At 40.0% G+C, this 22,423-nt stretch overlaps 1 protein-coding gene across 7 annotated transcripts in view; it reads right to left on the bottom strand.

The window, feature by feature from the left end:
- COL24A1 (collagen type XXIV alpha 1 chain) overlaps positions 1–22,423 on the bottom strand; it is a 425,611-nt gene that overhangs the window by 374,881 nt on the left and 28,307 nt on the right. For 5 of the 7 annotated variants that reach the window (XM_029227743.1, XM_029227748.1, XM_029227746.1 and 2 more), the window contains exons 1-2: positions 21,881–22,330; positions 12,085–12,149 (exon numbers count right to left, since the gene is read on the bottom strand). In XM_029227743.1, the coding sequence (XP_029083576.1) occupies positions 12,085–12,149; positions 21,881–21,936 (121 nt within the window). In that variant the 5' untranslated portion in view covers positions 21,937–22,330. Of the gene's footprint in view, positions 1–12,084; positions 12,150–21,880; positions 22,331–22,423 lie in introns of those variants that run through there. The other 2 variants (XM_029227745.1, XM_029227744.1) reach the window with 1 other exon arrangement.

Raw genomic sequence — 22,423 nt, 5'->3', positions numbered from 1 at the left:
CAGGCACACAGTATGCCCATTTGTTGTATAAATTCAAGTCTCATTTTTTTGTTTTGGGGTTTTTTTTTTTAACTTCATGAATTACACCCTTGAATATTTATTTTATTTTATAGTTTCGATTTTCTCCTTCAAAAATTCCTATTATAAGTATGTTGAATCTCCACTGCCATCCTCTATATCATTTCTCTATAAATGTTCCTTATCTTCAGTTCCATTTGTTTGATTTTCTCATATCTTTGTGTTTCCTATGTCTTATCTCTTCATGTTCCAATTTCATTTCGATTTGTAAAAGGGTTTTTTTCCCTACCACTTCTTTTGAGTTTTACAAGCTCACAGTTCATTTCCTTTTAATATCTTACCATCTCTTCCTTTTCCTGAGTTCTTATATTTCTGCTTTATGATCTTCCTTCAGAGGTGATGTTTTTTTTAATGTATGCGTTCTTGTTTTTGCTGTTTTTCCCTACATTTTACCTTGTTGTGTCTTTCTATGTTCGTTACTTATGGTTTCATAGCCCAGCAATTTACAGAAGGATGCTGGGAGAGAAGATGAAGGGCCATGCCTGCCCAATCTCAAAACCCAAAGGTTCCATTTCAGCATTACCGGAGTTTCCTTCTCAAATGGCTCCTTGATACAGCCCCACCTCCTTCTCTGAACCAAACCCAGTCCAGGAGGACTTCCACAGCCAGCCCCACTCACAACTCCTCTCTCCTTCCCCTGTATTCCCTTCCACTGGCATATACTTCAGAATGAATCCTTCACCTTAGGAAGCAGATTTTTACATTTTCTGAGCTCTGTCCCCACTGAGCCATTTAGCTATTATCTGTGATTCTTTCTTATACTTCCTTCTGGGCAGCTTCGGTCCTCCCCAGATCCTGTGACACTTGTTTTGTACAAAGGCTAAAGGTTAAATACTTCAGGGTGTGCTCCTCACCTTCAGGAAGTTGGCTTTTGCTGGTGCTTTCTGAAATCTTACTATTGATTTTACTCCATAGGGCACCTGCTTTTCTCAGCAGATTTTGGGAGTCTGCAGATTATACCAGTCCCCTAGTTTTGGTGAAAATGCAGTTTTCAGGTTCACTTATTATTTCATTCACCTTGTATCATTAGTATGATATCCAGAAACAGAAATGGAAAGAAAATATCTCATGGTTTCAAGTTTATACTGAAAGTCTATACTCATTTCACAGATGAAAAATCTGAGGTCCAGAGAGATTAAGTAACTTGGTCAAGGACACACAGCTAATGAACGGTAGAAATGGATTTCAGCACAGACTGACTTCAAAGTCTACCATCTTCAAAGTCTACCTGCCACATTGTCTCACAGCCACTGTATTCTCCATACCACCTCGTTTCCCTTGGCAAGCCTAATTAATCATGGCAGGGTTATTTCTCCCAACAGAAATCTCACAGTGGAAAATATTCTCTAGGTAGCCACCAGAGTTGGTATCTGATGTGAAATCTAACTGTTACTCTAGTTTTACCCTCTCATGTCTCACTGTGAATGTTTAGCAAATCCTTTGAGTAGATGTTGACTGAAGAGAACGCAGGCATACCTCAGAGATATTGCAGGTTCTGTTCCAGACCACCACAGTAAAGTCAGTATCAGAATAAAGTGAGTTACACAAATTGCTTAGTTTCCCAGTGCATAATAATTTATGTTTATACTATACTGTAGTCTATTAAGTCTGCAATAGCATTATGTCTAAAAAACAATGTACATACTTTAATTAAAAACTACTTTATTGCTAAAAATTGCTAACCATCATCTGAGCCTTCAGCGAGTTGTAATCATTTTGCAAAACAGTATCAAAAACACTGATCGCGGGCTTCCCTGGTGGCGCAGTGGTTGAGAGTCCGCCTGCCGATGCAGGGGACACGGGTTCGTGCCCCGGTCCGGGAAGATCCCACATGCCATGGAGCGGTTAGGCCCATGAGCCATGGCCGCTGAGCCTGAGCGTCCAGAGCCTGTGCTCCGCAACGGGAGAGGCCACAACAGTGAGGCCCGTGTATCACAAAAAAAAAATAAAAATAAAAACACTGATCGCAGGCCATAATACATAGAATGAAAAAGTTTTAAATATTGTGAGAATTACCAAAATGTGACACAGACATGAAGTGAGCAAACGCTGTCGGAAAAATGGCACCAATAGACTTGACTGAAACAGGGTTGCCACAAACCTTCAATTTGTAAAATATGCAATATCTGAGAAATGCAATAAAGTCAAGTGCAATAAAATGAGGTATGCCTGTAGAGAACTGTTAAGGATAAAAAGGCACAGACAAGAGGGGTGGGGAGAACAGGAGAAAAAAGAAAATGTCTTCTATCTGAATACAGAATTTTTACATTAATTTAAGCCTAGCCCTGGATACCACCAAATTGCAAATTTAAATTTAGATATTTGGTACTGATGAATATAGCAAGAAAAATCTTAGTTGTCTATAGTAAGTTACTTGTTTCATGAGTGGCTCTAACCAAGAAATCAATGTAGTTTGTGTCGCTTAGGAAATTAGTATTTAAAGAATACTCTTTATCAACAGGCACTTTATTAGATGGCTTATATTATTTAAAGAATAAGAATAATAGCATTTATTAAACTGTTTCTATGTACCAGGAACTATGCTAAGAATTTTACTGTATTAAGCCACATAATTCTCATAACATAATGAAGTATGTGCTATTGTTAATCCATCTGACAGTTATAAAAACAAGTCACAGAGAATTTAAATGATTTTCCCAAGGTCACCCAACTAGGAAGTTCAGAGGCAGAATTTGAATGTAGGCAGTTCTCTAGAGCCAGTCTATTAGCATGGCAACTTTTCGGAATGCATATGTAGCCTGATGGCAGAACTGACTGTATCTCCACCTATTTGCTTCTTAAACAGAATACATCATGGTGTTGCCAAGACAACGCTTTGCTCTTTTAACTATAAACATCAAGCCTAATGACTTCATCCAAACCATGGTTTCAGTAACCACATATGCTGACTCACAAACCTCTCTTCTGGGTTTGAATAACCAATTGCCCACTGAATTTATCCAGTAGAGGTTAGTTATCCCACAAACACTTCTAACTCAATACATTTTCCCCCAGATTCGTTCCTCTTCCTTTAGTGCGTTTCTCAGTGAAGATCCCCACTCCCCAGGAGTCTGAGTAATATTTTTATAGCGTAAATTATATCATGGCATTCTCCTGAACAAAATTCTTCAATGGCTTCCCATCACACTAAAAGTGCAATCCAGAGTTTTACGGGGTGCATGAAACCTATGTCACCAGTTCCCTTCTTACTTATCTCTCCCTTCATTTCATCCCACCTCTGCTCCATCCAAACTGGTCTTTTCTTATTCCTTAAAACCACTAAACTCATTTTTAACTCACAGCATTTACACTTATTTTTCTCTTGGCTTAGAATGCTCTAAACCCTTAGTTCATTCTGATCTAGGCTCAAATGTGACCTCCTCAGAGAGGCTCTTCCTGGCCACATTACCTAAACTATAAAACAGTTATCCTCCTTGCCCCAATAACTCTCTAACTCTAATGTCTTACTGAGCTTTATAATTTCTTCATAACACTGAAAATTTAGGGGAAAAAATGTATGTATATATAAACTTTATTACTTGGCTCTCTAGTTGAAATGTAAGTCCTTCAGAGTAGACCTTCATCTTGTTTTACAGTAATATTCCAACAACTAGGACAATGACTAAAAACAAAGTAGGTCCACAGTATTGCTTGAATGAATTAATCAATCCAGTCATCTAACCCAGAAACCTGGTAATTATCTTTGATACTTCCCTTCCCGCCCATTCTCCATATCTATTCAGTCACCAAGTCCAACACAAGCCTTAGTTAGGCTCTCTTTAGTCAGATTTTAATATTAGCCTCCTAATAGATTTCTCTGTCTCTTGTGAGACATCCTTGTCCCATCCATCATCCACACTGCTGCTAGAGAAAGCTTCCTAAAGCACAGAAGAAAATGAACATTAGTTCATGACACTCCTTCCTACAACAACACATCAGTATTTCTTATAGCTTTTAGTACTAAACTCAATCATCTTATTTCTGCCCTCAGGCCCTTAATGATATAACCTCCTGCCTATATTTCTAGTCTCACATTCCATACCTTCCTAATAAACTTTACTGATTGGCAATATCCTGTGCATATTATCACATATTATTGCTGGGAAGGTTGGCACTGACCATGATTCCACTGGGAAAGCATAACTGGACACTCCACATAAGGACTTTCCTAGACTCTTCTCCCCGAGTCTCTTCCCTAGACTGATTTTAATCTGTATCCTTTTGCTGTAATCTACCATAACAGAGTATAACAGATTTCATGAATTCTGTGAGTCCTTCTAGAGCATTACTGAGCCTGAAATTGGTCTTGGGGACGGGACCCTCAAACTTGCAGTTGGTGTCAGAAGTAAGTGTGGTCTTTGGGACTGCCCCCTAATTTACACTGGTTTACACGTTTCTTCTCAATGATTTATCTTCTCACTCCATGGTATTTCCTATTCTTGATACTTAACTTTCCCTTGAATTTCTTGCCATATCAAAGCTTACAAAAACTCATTCTTTCAGAGTCCTGGTAAGTATGTCCCTCCTTGCCAAGTTTACGCATCTTACAAGACTCAGTTCAAGTGTTACCTCCTCTTTAAGCCTTCAGTTCAAGTTTTGGTTTGTTGTTGTTTTGTTACATACTAATAACAAATAGATCCTTTCTCAGTATGCTAATAAAAATCAGTCTTCTAGAAACATCTTAAAATGGAAATAAATAGTTCCAGTACAGCCAGAGGCAAGGATGACCATTATTAAACTCTGTTCTGCAGAAACCTCCCAGCCAAGTCCCAGAGCTCTGGAAACCAGACTCATGCATCCCCAGGTAGAAACCTGGTGGATTCTTCTGCCAAAAAACAACACTTCCCAAAAGGAAAGACCTAGAGAAGGTGAAGTACAGAGATCCCTCAATGAAACCAATTAGTCCACCAGCCCCACTCACACACACAGAGCTTTCAGTCATCCCTTTGGTGCCCCCCTCTTCAATATTAACAGCGAGCCAGGGATCACCAAGCATGTGAGGACAACCTCTAACAGACACGATGGAAGCAGGAAAAGGAACTTCTAGGAGACAGAGACTGGCTGTCACATTTCTTTACAGACCATGAAAAGGCCATTTACACACTTTTGCCACACCTTAGCAGCTGGCGATATGGACAGACATCTCCATTTTGGGCTTTGGATTTGAAACAAGTGATACAAAGAAACAGACAGAGGAGAATGTGTCCACCATCTAGTGGTGGCCACAGTGGCCCATACTCCTCCTGGGGAGTAGCTCTACCTGTGGTCTTGGTCCATAATTTCCCTGGTTTCTGTTCTTAGTGACCTGATTCTCTAGACTTCCTGGCAATTCTGTGAACCACAGAATAGCTTTCAAGAAAAACCTTTCTGCTTTTTAATAAACCAGAATCAATTTCAGTTGCTCACCCTCAAGCACCTATCTTACACTGATCTCCAAATTATATTGTTAGGTGAAAAGCAATATGATAAGTATAATATCATTCAAATAAAAGCAAAAGCTATCTACCAAAAAAAAAAAATCGGTCTTCTAAGCCTGCAAGGCTAATGCTCAGATATAGGCACAGACACCAACCTGACTTGCCTTTCATTTGAAACCTATATAATAAGAAGTATGATATTATCACTAGCTAGGAGAAAAGAGACAGGTAGAGGGAAGATGAGAGGGAGGTGAAAAGAGAGACAGACAGGAAGTGGGGGGAGAAAGGGAGACAAAAAGGAGAAATTGCATCTCCATAGGTGCTGAAACTATGACTCATACCCAAGCATTTGACTCACTCCAGTGGCTACATAATTGACTCTGTGGTGGAGTAGAGTATATGCCTAAAGAAACAGACAAGGGAGAGCCAATGGTTACACTTGTTTTTACAAGTACAGAGAGCCAAAGAACCATTTTACCTGTCAACATTCAACAATATTCTATCACAAACTGGAGGAACAAGGGTAGTATTATGGTTACCTTTCAAAATGTAAGGATTCTTACATTTCTTAGAAATTAGTAGCTTAAAAGATTTTTTTTAAGTTACCAATTTTTAGTTAAAAAATAGAGTAATATCATTTAGGAGTGTAATAAATTACAGTATTTGTGCATTATTAATTAACTAAGTTAATACAAAAAGCACTTAATTTTAACAAATTCTCACTGTTTAAAATTTTCATGTATCTGGGTCAGTTAAGTCACCAAAGCTATATTCTTTCTAGTTTGTAGGAATGAAAAAATAAAATGATTGTTTAAAATAAAATCAGAGTTGTACATGAGGAAGATCATACAGGCCTCAATATACTTTTCTTTTCCTTGCCAATTTACCCAAATTGACTAAATAACTAAATAAGTGCCTAATATCCACTTTCCATTGTTCTATATAGCCTCAGCCAAATCGTCTGTGCCAGAATTAAGACTCAAATATAGGCTTCTTGAATTCCAGCTCACTGAGTTAAGGAGCTAAAGGAAGTTGTTTAAAACCAACTATTTTATTTTTTTCAATATCATCAGTATATAGAAAAAGGAAAAGGAAAGGATCCAGAGTATTTTTTTCTACTAAACTTTATCGTATGCTCATCATGTATATAATAGCCATGCACTAAGCACTTTACATGTGTTCTCATTTTACCCACAACAACCTATGTAGTAAGAATTATTTATCCTCACTTTTAAGTTTCTGATATTGAGGCTCAAAGTATGTAAGGAACTTGCTCAAGGTCACGTAACTAGTAGGCAGTGGAACCTGGGCTTAAACCCAGGATTCTGGCTCCAGAATACCTGTGCACCACTGTCACTGGGTATGTTAGAAGAGGAAATTTTGACTTTACGGTATTCTTGGGCTTCCCTGGTGGCGCAGTGGTTGAGAGTCTGCCTGCCGATGCAGGGGACACGGGTTCGTGCCCCAGTCTGGGAAGATCCTACATGCCACGGAGCGGCTGGGCCCGTGAGCCATGGCCGCTGAGCCTGCGCTCCGCAACGGGAGAGGCCACAGCAGTGAGAGGCCCGCGTACCGAAAAAAAAAAAAAAAAAAAAACAGTATTCTTAATGTAAGTACATCTATTTTGGATAAAGAAATAAAAGCGACTTATTTATAAAATGAGAAATGAAGCTTTAACCTATGTGTAAAATTTTTGGTTAAGTGTCCATAAGGGGTTTTGGCAGAAAATGCTTGGAGTTACTGCAACTAGAATGAGCTGCTTCTTACAACAAACACATTTTTGGGTTAATTTCCACAGAAAATACTCTTCTTGGAGACACGCATTTTACACAGAGATTTCTACAGCTGTGGTTTGCACACCTAGGGATCATGAACCTGAGGAGTGCTGTGTATGCTGACAATTAGCTTACATCTCATATGGTGTAAGGTATCACACAGAGGTGTTGCAACTATGCCTACCTCACTGGCAGCCAGCCCACCAACAGAGTTATAAGGAGACTGTATCATATAAGAAAAGGGAACTTTCTGTCAAATCCTTGGAAAACTCAGTCTTAAATAATTTTTTCTTGAAATAGAATCATCTATTCATTTGGTTATACCTAAACCTCGGTTATAAAAGAAAGGTTTATATTTATGAACAGGATATTTTAATGGTTTTCTTAGCTGTGCTAAAAGTTAAAGGAAGAACTGAAAACATGGCAAATAACAGATGTTTATCTCTGCATAGTCTTAAAGTCTCACTAAAATGCCTAGGCATTTAAAACTACCTAGGCAAAGTGAAAGGGTAGAAGAAACAACAGATAAGAGATATCAACGAATTTTTGAAAGATGAAAAACACATGAAAGAATTAGAGCTGACGAACACTAAGGGCTTTAAGAAGGAAGTGCTAATGATGGGCAGGCCAGTTCACACTTCAAAGTCCTGAAAAGGCTCAACAACCGAAGGCTCCAAATCACTGAATTCAGGAGAGAAGCATGAGGCATCATATGGGAGAGAGGGGAGGGTCTGAAAATCTGTATAAGAAGCTTTGAGAGCAAAACTGAAGATTAGAGCTTTCTTATGTAGAAACACTGAATCAATCCTAGCAGAAGAGGGAAAAGAAGCGCCATAATGAGAACAAGGGAATTCAGTAAAAATCTACATACTAAATGGTGAGACAGCAACTCCCCCCCTCCCAAGAACCTCTTTGTATCATTTAACTCCAATAACAGTGGCAACCAGGATTATATTCTACAAGTAAGAAATTGAAGGATTCTTCTCTAAAGAAACTGGACAGCCTTAGACATTTGCGGTCCAACAACGAGATGGTCAGCAATGCTCATTTATGACGCTCTATGTAGAATATACCAGTTAACAAGCCCACCCATGCAAAAAGAGTTTCCAAGCATATTTTTATTGCCTTGCTTTTAAATGATAACACAGGTAATATAGACTTATGAAGAATTTTTCCAACATAATAGACCAAAGCAAACCAAAATTTGTGGGAAACAAAGACAATATAGGGAGCAGAATAAAAGTTCAAAAAAATTATTTTTATCTTTGGAAACCTGAGTAGATATTATGTCAAAGAAACAAGAACAAAATGTTATTTTTTAAGATGCAATCTGAGTGAAAAGTCTCTTAAAAATTTAAATGCAGCACAAGTAAATAATTTAAGTATTTGGGAATAGTGACTCATGAAAATCTGATATAAAATGTAAAGAAAACAAAGATGGGAAATCGGAGCTAAAAATAAGAAAATACGGAGTTCAATCCAGATCCAATATCTGACCAATAGAACTTACAGAAAGAAGAATAAATATGTCAGAGAGAAAAAACTAACACAGGAAAATTCCCAGAAAAATGAAAGATATTTCCCCATTGAAAAGGCCTAATGACTACCCATCAGAATAACTTGAAAAAACACGTTATTGCAAAATTTCAAAATATCAAGGATAAACAGCTGATCTTAAGGTTTAAAGTGGAAAATTAAAAGGTCATAAAGAATCAAGAATTAGTATAACATCAGATTTTTTAAGTGCAAGCCAGAAGACAATAGATGGAAGTCTTTAAAATTCTGAGAGACAACTATTTACAGCCTAAAATTCTATACCCACCCAAACTACCCTCAAGCATATGGGGGAAATAAACACATTCTCAGAAATGCAATGCTGCAAGAAGTATAACACCTAAGTACACATTCTCAGGATGCTATTGGATGATATGCTCCACTCAAATTAGGAAATGGGCAATGCAAAAGGAAAATATGAGTTCCAAGATACTGGATCTAACACAGATGAGAGACATCGACTTTACAAGAAGCTTAGACAGCTACCAATCCATGGCAGAACAGAATCTTAGCTTCCAGAAGAAATATCTCCAAGAAAAAAAACTCAAATGGTTAGAGTATTTGGTGTATTTGTAAAAAAAATATTTTTCAAAGAAGTTTTAAAATTCTTTTGGAGTATCTGAGAAGAATTAGTCATAGTGCAATAGAAAACAAAACAAACAACAAAAAAAAAGGAGGAAAACTATACAGAGAGGATAGAATAAGAGGGTGAAGAGGAGGCATAGAATGGTGTAAAAATGTTAAACCCTCTTCATCAAAAATAGGAAGTCAATACAATATACAAGCATATTATTAAGAACTATGGAGAGTAAAACCAAAAGAAAGTTTGGGTAAAGGATTGCAAGACTAGGTAAGATCAAGGGATATTATTTTCTGTTATATATTTTGTAGCACAACTTGACTTTTTAAACTATATACTTGTATTACTTTTTTTTTTTTTTAAGTTTTGGCAACTATCATAAGCACCAATAAATATTTATATGTATTTCTGAGAAGTCTACTTTGGGATCATCTCTAGCTCAAGTATACATATTCAGCAGTATTAAGGTTGCAAATGATATTTGTAATCATTATCAAATCACAATTTCTCTGAAAATGTTTTTATAACCTCCTGATTAGATATTATATTATTGTATCATGCCAATTCAACAAACTATCTTAGGAAAACAGTACTTCTAAGTCTCTAATAACATACCACTACTTTTATTTCATTTTTGTTCTCAAAAGTACTAAATTTTATAAAGTCAAAGAGGTTTGTAAAGTATTTTTCTTCTTGTTAAGGACTCAAAATAAAATTTTATGAAGTCTGAAAAGATATTCACCCTGAAATAAAGCACATTTTGTATTCTGTAAATGGAATCTTAAGGTTGAAAGAAATATTATTTCTTTCATTTACTCCTTTCATTGCTTCTGACTTTTTTTAAAAAATCTATTCATAAATATTCAGTTTTCCTTATATCTTTGTCCAGGTTTTTTAATATTTGGATAATGACACATTTTGTAAATTATTAAACTCATAACACTAACAGATGACAACTGTAAAGCAAGGGTATGTGTAATGGAAAGAAGTAGGGTTTTTTTTGATGTTGTTGTTGTTTTTTTTGGGTCAGACTTGACAGGCCCAAATTCAGCTTTTAGCTATATAAGCCTGGGCAAGCCCCTTCCTTGGGCCTCAGTTTCTTCATCTATGATACCTACCCTACAGGTTCATTATGAGGATTAGAATCACATATGTAAAATTCCAGCAAATGACAAGACACAAAATAGATATTTAATAATGGCAATTATCCTCTTTATCTTCTCTCTTGTCCAAGAGGCTTAATTTTAAAGAATTTGTAGGCTTTATAGTCTAAATACCTGAGTTCAAATCTTGGTTCTTCCATTTATTAGCCTGCAACCCTTGGGGTAGTTATTTATTCTTCTTAATCTTGGTTTCAGCAATTCATGGGCATAATTATAAAAACCCTGCAATGAGGTAGTGATGAAGAAAATGTATATTCTACTAGCACAGTGACTGGTAACGTAAGTTCTCAGAAACTGTAACAGTAATGATAGCAAGAAATTAAGAGAGAGTTTCTCTCCTCTTCTTGGCTACTTAAAGCAAGCTAAAGTAACAGAAATGACTTGGTCAAAAATAGCATTTATGAAGTTACATGTGACCTGATTTAATGATCTTCCCATAAAAGACAGTTAGAAAATGCCTTCCGTGATACCTTTTAGTTCATATATGTGGTATTCGACAGAATACTTAACGTTATGTCCATTGGTCAATTTGGTCAATAGAGTACCACCCCTTCCTTTGTGCCCTCTCTCTACCTACATGTATTTTGTTTACTTGTCTTTTTCTACTATTATTTGATTAATTGACTAAATTGACAAGTGACACCTTGAATTGGTCATTGAATTGAAAAGTTGGTTCTGTCAAGTGAATAATTCGGCACCCCTACTGATACAAAGCAGAGGAGGAAAAAAAAAAAAATCAGGACCACAGTGGTATTTTCTGTAGGTCCAGCACAGTTCCCGGGTTTTTCTCTTTGACTTTGGCTTTTTTTTTTTTTTTTTTTTTTTTTTTAACCTTTGACAAAGGCACTTGTTTTTTCACTTTGGGGCCAGAGGCATTATCTTATTCACATTTCAATCACTGGCAATTAGGATATTATGGTGGCAAACATAAAATATTATTTAAATGTTGTTTAATAAATGAATAAATTAGGGTGTATATAGATTCCCCAAACTCTATCACCATACCACCAGAGCAACTAGATAGCAAGCAAAAACAAAACAAAACCTTCAACTACTTTCTAAACCTCTCCATTTGAATTAAATGAAATCCCAAGCCCCCTGGTATTCACATTTTATTTTGTTTCTTAATGATGAAAATCTAGACGGAACATTTAGTATATGTCTGTGTTGTTTCAAGAAGTGCAAAGGTAATTCAGTCACAGTTTGCCACCCCCAAGAACTCCCACTTAAAATGAAGTCACAAGCAAAGCCTTTTTACTGTACAAAACTTCTCTTTTACAGAGAGTGTGCTTAAAAAGGTAAGCAATTTCACAGACAGAAGATATGAGTAATTCCTTAAAGGTCATATTTCCCCCAAAATTGGTTTCTTCATCCTTACTTTCTCATTGTACTGGGTAGAATTTTTTTATTGTTTAATGTTGAATTTAAGGTCATGACAACTTGAAAAGTCATGCACTTTTGCTGTCTGGAAGCTGACTTTTTATATAAGTAAATAAGTAACAAGGTAACATTCTTACCTTGATCTTGTGCATGAACAGCACCCCCTGACACACATAGTACAATAAAATGAAGCAGCAGTTTCCTAAAAAAAGAAAAACAATTGGGAAAAACTTAGTTGGACATTTATGACCTATAAATCATAAAATTCAAAATGAACTCTAGTGCAAGATTAAGAATTAAGCTATTATTTTAATTAACACAGTATTTTAATACTCATTGGTTAAAAACTAGGGCTCTGAATTCAAGTTCCAGCTTTGCCACTTACTGTGTGTCTTGGGCACCCTTTATATTACTCTGTGCCCTCGTGTCTCCATCTATTAAGTCTATCTCATAATGGTTTTTGAATATTAACTAAAAAACTTCATGTAAAGTACCCCAAACAGTACCTGGCACACAGGAAAAACTCAATAAATGTGAACTAGTACAGGTGAAATTATTATTAGCAGTATATATTATGTCAAATCACCATACATGTAATTTTACAAAGTATTACAGATTGGCACAAAATACAACTTACAGTCACTTAACCACAGTGATTATAAATTGATGGAACCAGTTATTTGCTTAAATGTTTTTATATAAAATCTATCTGCAGATCATATTCAAATCACTCGCACTAGATTCACGACTCGTTGGTTCTGAAAATACTAACGACCTGTAGATGTCAACACTGACCACTGTGATTAGCAGTAATTGTGAACACAGTACTCAACCACTACAAATCAAAATATTCATTCACATTGATTAGCAAGGTAAAAATACTTTGTGATTTTTTAGTTTAACCAAACTTTTGATAGACTTTATTGATTAGTCTTCATAATTGGCTTTACCTACCAACCGAAAATCAGAGATAGTTTCAAAAAGTAATGACGAGCATACTGAAAACTATTTTATTACCTAGTTTTTCTTGCCAATATAGACTGATTCTGTTTAGTCTAACTCAGACTCCTCAAATGACATTTCTGAAAATACATTTCTGCAAGGAATGATTACAGAACCCTGTGAAAATCATTTTTATTAAGTTCCTGGTGTGCTAGTAGTAATTGGTACATTTTCTATTTATCACTATGTTTTTACCTTTATCAACAGTAAGGAGCATGTTAATGTCACAAAGTAAGCCAATATAGAATTATACTATTATAATTGTATGTTTATACACAATATAAAATTATACTATCCTCTTTGCTATAATGGACATTTGTATTAGAATAGTATTAAGCATTTTTTCAGTAAGTGAAAAATGTACATTCTATGGTCATACTTAAAACAGAGCACAGCTTTTATAAGACTTTGATAGAATACTTAACAATCATTAACTCTACAAACTAATCAACTGAATCATTATAGAAATTTCACCTGATATGGGCAAATAGCTGGACCATATATTTTAATGAAGCCTATAAAAGATTCCCATATATGGTGTCATCCATGAGATGGTTCTCAAATGTTAGTGTGCCAAAGAACCACCTGAGGCTTTTTTGAAAAATCCAGATTCCAGGCCGTCCCACAGTGACTATGATTCATAAATTTGAAGTGGATCCTCAGCATGTATACAGTTTTAACTAGGTGATTCTAATATTGATTGCATGTGTACCAAACTCTGAGGAAAAAACAATTTAGAATATTTACTATTGATAATTACACTGAACTTAAAATAACCTAATATTTTGCTTAAATCACATATATCTAATTTTATGACGACACAAATAAGATTTGACCCTTTAAAAAAAAAATCCTTTTCTACTGCTCTAGATCATGGTTTTCAAACATGAGCGGGTATCAGAATCACCTGGAGGGCTTGTTAAACATTTCTCAGGCTCCACCCTGAGAGTTTCTGGCTCAGTAGGTCTGGGGTGGGACTCAAAAATTTGCAATTATAACAAGTTCTCAGGCAATGCTGATGATGCAGATCTGGGGAACCACACACCGAGGACCACTGTTCTGGAAGAGATGATGCTCAAGAGATGATGTGAGGCCTACTTGTTTTGCATCTTTTTACCCGAGCTGCATGGTGGAATCACCTGGTGATTTTTAAAAACTACTAATACTTGGGTTCTTCCCTCCCCACCCCCCACCCTCAGAGATTCTGATTTTAATTTGTCCCACAGGGATTTTTAAACACTTCTCAGGTGATTCCAATGTGCAACGTTGAGGACCACAGTGTGAAATGAAAATAATTTCCTTGGGTGCTCCAGGATGGATCCCAACGGGGTCTAGAGTTTGAGTAAAAGGAGGCTCTTTTCCTTTCAAATTTCTATTTTCAACTGGCAGGACGTACACCGGTAAGACTAGAAAATAGCTCAAGATTCCGGTCACTGAAGGACAGTATATCAGAATTATGCTGTTTTAACAGAAAATGCAACATGAAAGGATGCACTTCTCACCTGGCCAAAGTAATCTGGCTCACTGAGAGCTTAGAAGTAACCCACAGGCACTGTTCCATCCAGAATAAAGCTAACTAGTGAAGAGTACAGTAACTAGCACTATTCACATAGCAATTCAGCCAACTCAGACTTTCCCATGACCTCAGGGGAAAAAAATGGAAAATAAAGTTCTTTCTAGATATGTTAACAAGTCTACTCCTGACGTGAGGCAGGAAAACCTGAACACATCAAACATCATCCCTCAGCCGGGTGATTTTAGGAGATTATGACAAATCAGTTGAGCCACACCTTAGGTAAGCGTACCTATGTACTAATTTGATGACTAAGAGAGAGATCAATGATATGAAATAGTGATTTTCTTTCTCTTTTTCTAATTCTGCCCCAAACTTCTGGCCAACTGTCGGGCTGTACCGCACAGGCCGACAAGCTTCAGAGTTGCCCAACCTCTAAACTGAAAAAAGAGCCCCAAAACAGCGACAGAGGAGACATCAACGGTTTGTTGGATAGGAGATCTTACAAGTCTGAAGCAAAAGGTCCTGGAGCAACACCCGCAGCACTGTACCTAGCAGACAGCAAGCAGGACAAAACAGCAACCTTCCAGAAGGAGAAGGAGGCTACCATTTATAGGGAGGATTGACATCAGGTTGGCTCATCAGTTACCAGGGAAACCAGCGGCTGGGGACAGGTGGGCAGTTACTAATTAAGTCCTATAATTAAGAAGATTGGATAGTCATGTGAGTGAAGCAGGGCCTGGTCGAGCACGGGATTTACAGAGAGCAAGAGAACAGCCATCTTGAATGGCCTGACCGTACAACTAAGGAAGAGCAGGAAAAGTCAAGTTCCTCACCAGGTGTTCAAGGCCCTTATCATTCAGCTTCAACCTCCTTTCTTTTTTTAGCACTATGGACCAATTACATCTGACATCCCAAAGCTCCAGCCATATCATGTTATTCTCTACTCCATGGACAGACCTTGTAAGTGCCTGAAAAGCTCTCAGTCTCCACCTGTCACAATGTTCAGTATCATCAAAGCCTAATTTGAATACCTGCTCCATGAATTTCCCCATCATCCCTAAAGAGGACTGGATCTTTTCCTCACCTCTGTACTCTTGATGCTTTAATTTTAACTGTATTATAGCCCATATATACTGTACCTTTTTTCTTTGTTTTTTGTTTGTTTGTTTGTTTCTTTGTTTTTCCGGTTCGCGGGCCTCCCACCGCTGTGGCCTCTCCCATCGCGTAGCACAGGCTCCGGACGCGCAGGCTCAGCGGCCATGGCTCACGGGCCCAGCCGCTCCGCGGCATGTGGGATCTTTCCAGACCGGGGCACGAACCCGTGTCCCCTGCATCGGTTGAGGCGGACTCTCAACCACTGCGCCACCAGGGAAGCCCTGTTGTACCTTTTAATTAGTAAGTAAATATCTGAGCAAGTAACAGGTCTTCACCTGTTATCAATTTCTTACATAAAATTGACACAATAAATATTTTTAAACAGGAACGGAATAATAGTAAGATCTCTCAATGACTGAGGAATTCAATTCTTCCCTATGAACCTAGTTCTTTTAACACTTAGGAAAAAGTAAAGTAAATTAAGGGTACTTTTAGTTGGATGTCCAAAGAGGGAAAGAAGAATTTTTTTAAAAAAATTCTGCTGTGGTAAGGTAAGTGGAAGTCTTCTTTTTCACTTTAACTGTTTTTTCTCATCTCTGAAGTTGGAACACAGAGATCAAGCTTAACTGACATAATCAGGTTGAATAAAGAGCCCAACTCTATCACTGAATAAAATGGATGTCTAATGAATCCAAGCTTTCTGGGAAATGTCTAGTTGAGCTGGGCTTGTTTATTTCTTGGCTTTTGCTCCCCCCCCCCATGATATTACATTTATGATACATTTACTTAATTAAGAAAAAAATATCACATTTCCACATTAGCAGATGATAGAGTTCTCAAGGGTAGCAGCTGTGCTTTGGGCTTCACCGCTGTTGTGCTGTGCATATCATGCTAGACGTGCTGGAGCCCTTAAATAGGTTAAAATTAAAACTATTAAGTCGCTGCGGAGAAAACAACATGGTTAATAAGAAAATAACACTAGACTAGGAGTCAAAAGGCTAATCCTGGTTCTATTTCAAACTCATTCTGTGACCTTGGGTGGGTTATTTCAAGTTTCTGAGTCTTAGCTGACTCATCTATTATGTGATGACATAATATAAATTTTATATTTTAAATTCCAAATATAAAACCCCCAAATTTGTGTGTATGGCAGAATCCTAGTAATATACTGGCATTAGAGGACAAAAATCAAGCTACGTTCTTAGCAAGATGTGGTATAAATCACTATATATAAAGGGCATGTCGTTTAACCACAGCTGGGGAAAGGTCCTCTTACAGTTCTGGCCAATTCTTTTTTAATTAAGTAACCTAAAATAGTCTACTTTGCTAATTTGTTCATACATTTAGTGTACCCTAATAAAAGTCTAGTTAGTGTATTAAATATGAATATTTTTCAAATATTCAAACCATGCCTGTTTTTGTTCATTTTTTTGTATGTCTGGACCACGTGTCATTAATATAAAGTAACAGAAGTACATATACTCAGACATTTAACAAAATCAGACCAGGTCTGAAAGAAGTTAACAATATGGAAAGAAACATTCAATAAATGTTCAGCAAATATAACCCATAATATTACTGAGGATATATAACAAAATGTGAAATACTCTGTGTGTCTGGTCTGCTAGCCACATTTTCAGTTTGACATAAGCCACAGTCAAAACATGACCAGACACGTGAAGGGTGAAGGCCTAGAGGGGATCAAGCAGGAAATAGGTATCTAAAGACCATACTGAGAATATTTAAGGAACTAATATCCATCCCAGGCATCTTCCCTAAATAATTCTTAGAGCTATTCAACTTTCCCTTTATCTGAAGGGTTTAAGTTACTTCAGGGGAATTTCAGGCATCTTTTTGTTTAGGGCACCCATGAGACTTTCAGGTTTTATGATACATGTCCTCAAGTTACCGATGCTCATTCCTACACAGGTTCAATTTGTGAATAAGAAACTTTTTTCTTTTACTGAATTGGCGATTTTCATTTAAACCAATTGGAAAAAGTAGACTAATCTGAAAAACATACATGTAATATACGTCAAGAATTTCAACAATTTCCATCACACTGCGTTTACAAGCCAAAAAATTCTCCAAGTCATGACAGCTTTACAGATTTTGCTCTTTACTAGCTGCTAAGATCCAGTAATAGTAAAATTTCTGTACTTTGTTCCCAAAATAACTGAAAAACGGTTCTTATCCTAGCAGTAGGGAGTAAAGTGTTGTCAAAAACTTATACACAATGAATTCAACTCAATAGGTACTTGTATAACTAATCTAGTGTGAAACATACTAGAACTTTTGGTTAAATTCCAAGCATACAGGCAACTCATGAAATGCAAAGGAGATAAATATGCTTGAGGACTTCAAGTGATCAAAATGCCTAGAGTCCAGTCAGTAGCAGGGAAGAAATATACACTTAAAATAGTCTCTCCCTGCAGTACCACAGAGATTGTTAAACTGATTACTGCCTAGCTTAGCAAAGTTTCTGGCATACACTACTGTTAAATAAAGATTTTTAAATGAATGAATGTATCAATCTTCAGTCAATGAGACTACCAGGTGGTCTTGAGTTTCAACAAATATATAACTTCTCTGACATTCTCCACCTGCACACTGACCCCAAGATCAAAAAGCCAGGTGATCCTAACCTCCATTTATTTAGCTAAGAAAGTAACAGCTTTGCATGATCTAGTCTCTGTTTCTCTCTCCCGATCCAGCTCCAGTCACTTCTCCCCTAGAATGTGTGCTCCAACCAACTTCATTTCTTTCAGGCCCTCAAATGCACTGTGCTGTCTCACCTCTGAGCCTTTTACTGTTCTCTCTGTCTGTAAAGTTCCATACCTTTTCCACTTAGGTCTGAGTCTAGATTTCATTGCCTTTGGTCAGCCTTTCCTTCCAGTAGTACTCCTCCCGACCTTCCCCAACTACCAAGACTGTTAGATGTCCTTCTGTGTATACCCTTATCTCATTTTGTTATACTTGGTTGTTTCATTTTCTGTTTCCTATACTAAACTGGGCACATTGGGAGGGCAGCAATTAGGCTTCTGTCTTGCTCAATCATTGTATCACTTGTGCCTAGAACCATGCTAGACACTTAACTGGAGCTCAGTAAACATTTGCTGAATAAATGAGTAAATGATGAGTGAATGAATGGCAGAATGTTAGCCTTTTATGAGAATGAAAATGAAATCGTCTTTACTTCACTTCTTACTCAGAATTACAAATTCTAAAACAAGTCACAGTTGCAAAGCATGGCAAGGAAACTAGTACAGCTGTTCAAATTCCCATAATAAAATTTATTATTCTCCTGCAGCTTCACCGATTACCAAGCAGAATGTATAAATAACACTCAAAATTACTTTCTATAAATTACAATTCCTCTCCCTGAGACATCAGTTTACTTTAAACATTTATTTGAATGCAAAGATAACTAGGCAACTTTAAAAATAGAATTTCATGCTAGCTAGGAAATAGATGTTTATATACCAAACTTTGTTTCCCCCTTTGGTTACAGAAACGCTTTAATGACCATAATAGCCTGCCTGGGAGACTTTCCGACAACATGTTAAATCAATCTATCTAACACTGACTCTTGGTTTTAATTTTTGTTTTTTATTAATTCCACAAATTCACATTAGGTAATCTAACTAAGAGCAGCCCTTGGAAATAAAATGTCTTTAAGGATCTAGTTTTAAAACTGTAAATGTTTCTGGGTGACCCATCAGAATTGTGATTTTAAAAAAACTGCTCTGGGCTTCCCTGGTGGCTCAGTGGTTGGGAGTCCACCTGCCGATGCAGGGGATACGGGTTCGTGCCCCAGTCCGGGAAGATCCCACATGCTACGGAGCGGCTAGGCCTGTGAGCCATGACCGCTGAGCCTGCGCGTCTGGAGCCTGTGCTCTGCGACAAGAGAGGCCACAGCAGTGAGAGGCCCGTGTACCGCAAAAAAAATAAAAAAAAACTGCTCCTGCTCTCACAGTAAACATCACCACAAAAGGATGGCGGAAAGTTAAAATCTCAGGGATTTCATGGGGCGCTCTAAGGTTTAGTTCAGTGGTCTGACATTATCATCAGCCAGTCAGCTGCTTCTCCTAAGTCCCTTTCCCTATGAGGCCGGTAGCATTAACTTCATACTGAAGAACTCTTAATTCTTCACAGAAACTGGATTTTTTCAAGAAACAATTTTCTCAGCTCAATCAGTAACTACCTTTCCCTACTTTGCATGTATGTGATTGGAGCTGTGAGGGGCTGCGATCTGATGTAATCTTGAATTACCGTTAATTTTCCACAGCCCACCCCCACTGGGAACTGTCATGGAACAAACTGGATATCGCAGGAGGCTGCAAGGCCCCTGGCTGGGAGCCCATCTAGGAGTGCAGGGGAGACCAGGGCCTTCACGCAGGATCCCCTACCCACCTTGATGTCTCTCCACAAGGATTTTATTTTCCCCATTCCACATAGTCTAATTTTTCCTCAGAAGTTCCTCGATGTAATCCATTCTGTTTGGTTTCTCTGCCTCCCTCCCCGCAGTCATCTGGACCCAATTTACAAACTCCAAACTGCCCAAGAATTTATGCAGGGCCTTTTCTGGGAGCGTCTGGAAGGGAAGTGTAAACCAGACAAGACAGGGGCTAGGAGCTGAAGATCTGCTTTAATCTGAGAGGTTGGTCACAACTACCATGGGGAATGTTAGCAACGTGGGCCTCGAGTAGTGGCCAAGGTAAAGCCCTAGGGCCGGAGCTGACACGGAGAGCAAGAAGGGCACATGGATGGAGGCGGAGGCTGGACAGGACACGGAGGACCTCACCCAGCCGCTCCTGGTGGCTCTGGATCCGCGGGTACCCAAGCCTCATTCCACCGTTCCACCCGCCCTAGACCCTCGGGAAGATGGGCCAGGTCCCTCAGGATCCCTTGCGCTCCCCACCCCTCTTTCCGGGAGGGTCCATGCAAGGGACTTCACCGGAGAAAAGTGGCGGGAAACCTGCTTGGGAAACTAATGAGACCGGCACGAGCCGCTCTGGGTCAGGCGGCCGGCAGAGTCTGGCCTCTTCTCGGACCCTGGTGGAGAAGTGTCAGGTCTCCCGGGCCCTGGGCACCTCGCCGCACGCACGCGGTTGCTGAGGTTACGAGCTTTCCCACTCACTGAGTCACGCGCTGCGGGCGCCTGGGGATGTGCATCCTTGTCACTGGGGAAGCCGGCTGCCTGCCCAGGCTTCCAGAAGTCGGAGGAGAGAGGGCGCGAGCCCCAGCCAGGCTCGGCTGCAAGCGGCTGGGAAGCACATGTTCACACAAACACTGCCACAAGGCGGTCTTTCTCCGCACCGCGCCTCCCCTTGGCTGCACGGTCAGTTCTGCCCCCGGCCCTCCTCCTACCTACTCTCCCGAGGGGCAGCCTAGTGGCAGAGAACGACTGCAGTCGCTTTCGTCCCTCCCGCCCCCGGGGCCAGAATCAAACTTGCGTAACCCACTGACCTCTTCCAGGGGGACCAGGGCAGCCAGCCAAGGCCATGCGCCCACCCCACCCCCAATGTACGCTCTTTTCCGAGTGAGGCAGTGGGAGCAGGTACAGCGCCCAAAGAGAAGGTGGGGTGCCAGCCAGGGTCGGCGCGAACACTCCCCGGGAGCAGCAGCCCCGCCCCCCTCCCCGCGTCCAGCCCCTTCCGCAGTGACACTCCAGTGACCAGGGCGCAGCCTGGGCCCCAGATGGGCAGCACACTTGTTGGCCTCCTAACAACTACAGGAGACTGCCACTGAGTCCCACGAGTCCAGGAGGGCCCTGATGCCCGAGGTTCTGTGGGCACCTTCTCCCCCTACCCAGCAACCCTGCCCTCACGCCTGTGCCCAGGTCCAGGCTTCGCGCACAGAACCCAGGGGACACCTAAGCGCCCCAGCAATACCCAGAGTGCACGCCCCGAGGAGCACCGCAGGGAAACAAGACCTCAGCCAGGGCTCTGAGGGAGGAGAAGGGAAGGAGGGCGCGAGGGCGACGGGAGCTAGAGCCTGGGCTGGCGTCCGAGTCCAGCTCCGGAGCTGCGGGAGCCACGGCTGCCCGCGTCGGGCCGCGAGCCAGCGAGCTTCTCCTCCCGAGCCGCAGTATCTCTTTAGCATAAACTGTCTGAGAGACCCACTGGCAGGAGGCTTCCTTTCAAACACAGTATTTTACAAATTGAGGAGACAACAGGAGGATGCCACGGCTGTTCAGCGACTCCCAACTTCAAAAAAGTGCCAGGGAGCTGGTGCACAGATCTCCAACGGGCTCAGCGGATCCAGGGGGTGGGGAGAGGGGGTGCTCTAACCCCTGTCCTGGCGCGTGGGCTACTTACGTTTTTGCTGTGTGGGAGACCTGTCCACGCCTTGTCCTGCGGGCTCCTAAATGCATTTGTATGCATTTGTCCGTACGGCGAAGCGCTAACGGAAAACAGAAGCCAGCTCCGAACTGCTAAGGGTGCAGGTACTGTCCATGAAAAAGGGGGGGAAAAATCACATGAAAACGATGCTCCAAAACCTCAACAATAACCACAAGGGGAGGGGGGAGATGGGAAGGAGGAAAGAAATAGCACCCGGAGGGTAGGAAGCTAGGCTCCCTAGCTCCCTAGCTCGGTAACAGACAAGTCCGGGGGTAGTCCTGCCCTGGGAGGGCGGGCGAGGAGACCTCACGGGCAGGCGGCGGGGCGCCGGCAGAAGCGGGAGCTCGGCTGCGAGTGCAGCCCTCGAGTTCACTTGCGGTTCAAAGACGACTCCGTGACTCCAGTGGAGTCCTCTGCTTTGGGCCTGGGAGGAGAAAGGGGTGGGGGGAGGGAAGGAGATGAAGTGCGGGAGGAAGTCCTTGGAAACAACCCGCGCTGGAACATTTGTCATACAAGTAC

The sequence above is a fragment of the Monodon monoceros genome, unplaced genomic scaffold (genome assembly GCF_005190385.1).
Source record: "Monodon monoceros isolate NGI ecotype Baffin Bay Population unplaced genomic scaffold, NGI_Narwhal_1 Super_Scaffold_18, whole genome shotgun sequence".
NCBI lineage: Eukaryota > Metazoa > Chordata > Mammalia > Artiodactyla > Monodontidae > Monodon > Monodon monoceros.
The sequence above is the reverse complement of the archived record's forward strand: the minus strand, read 5'-3'. Positions and strand labels throughout refer to the sequence as shown.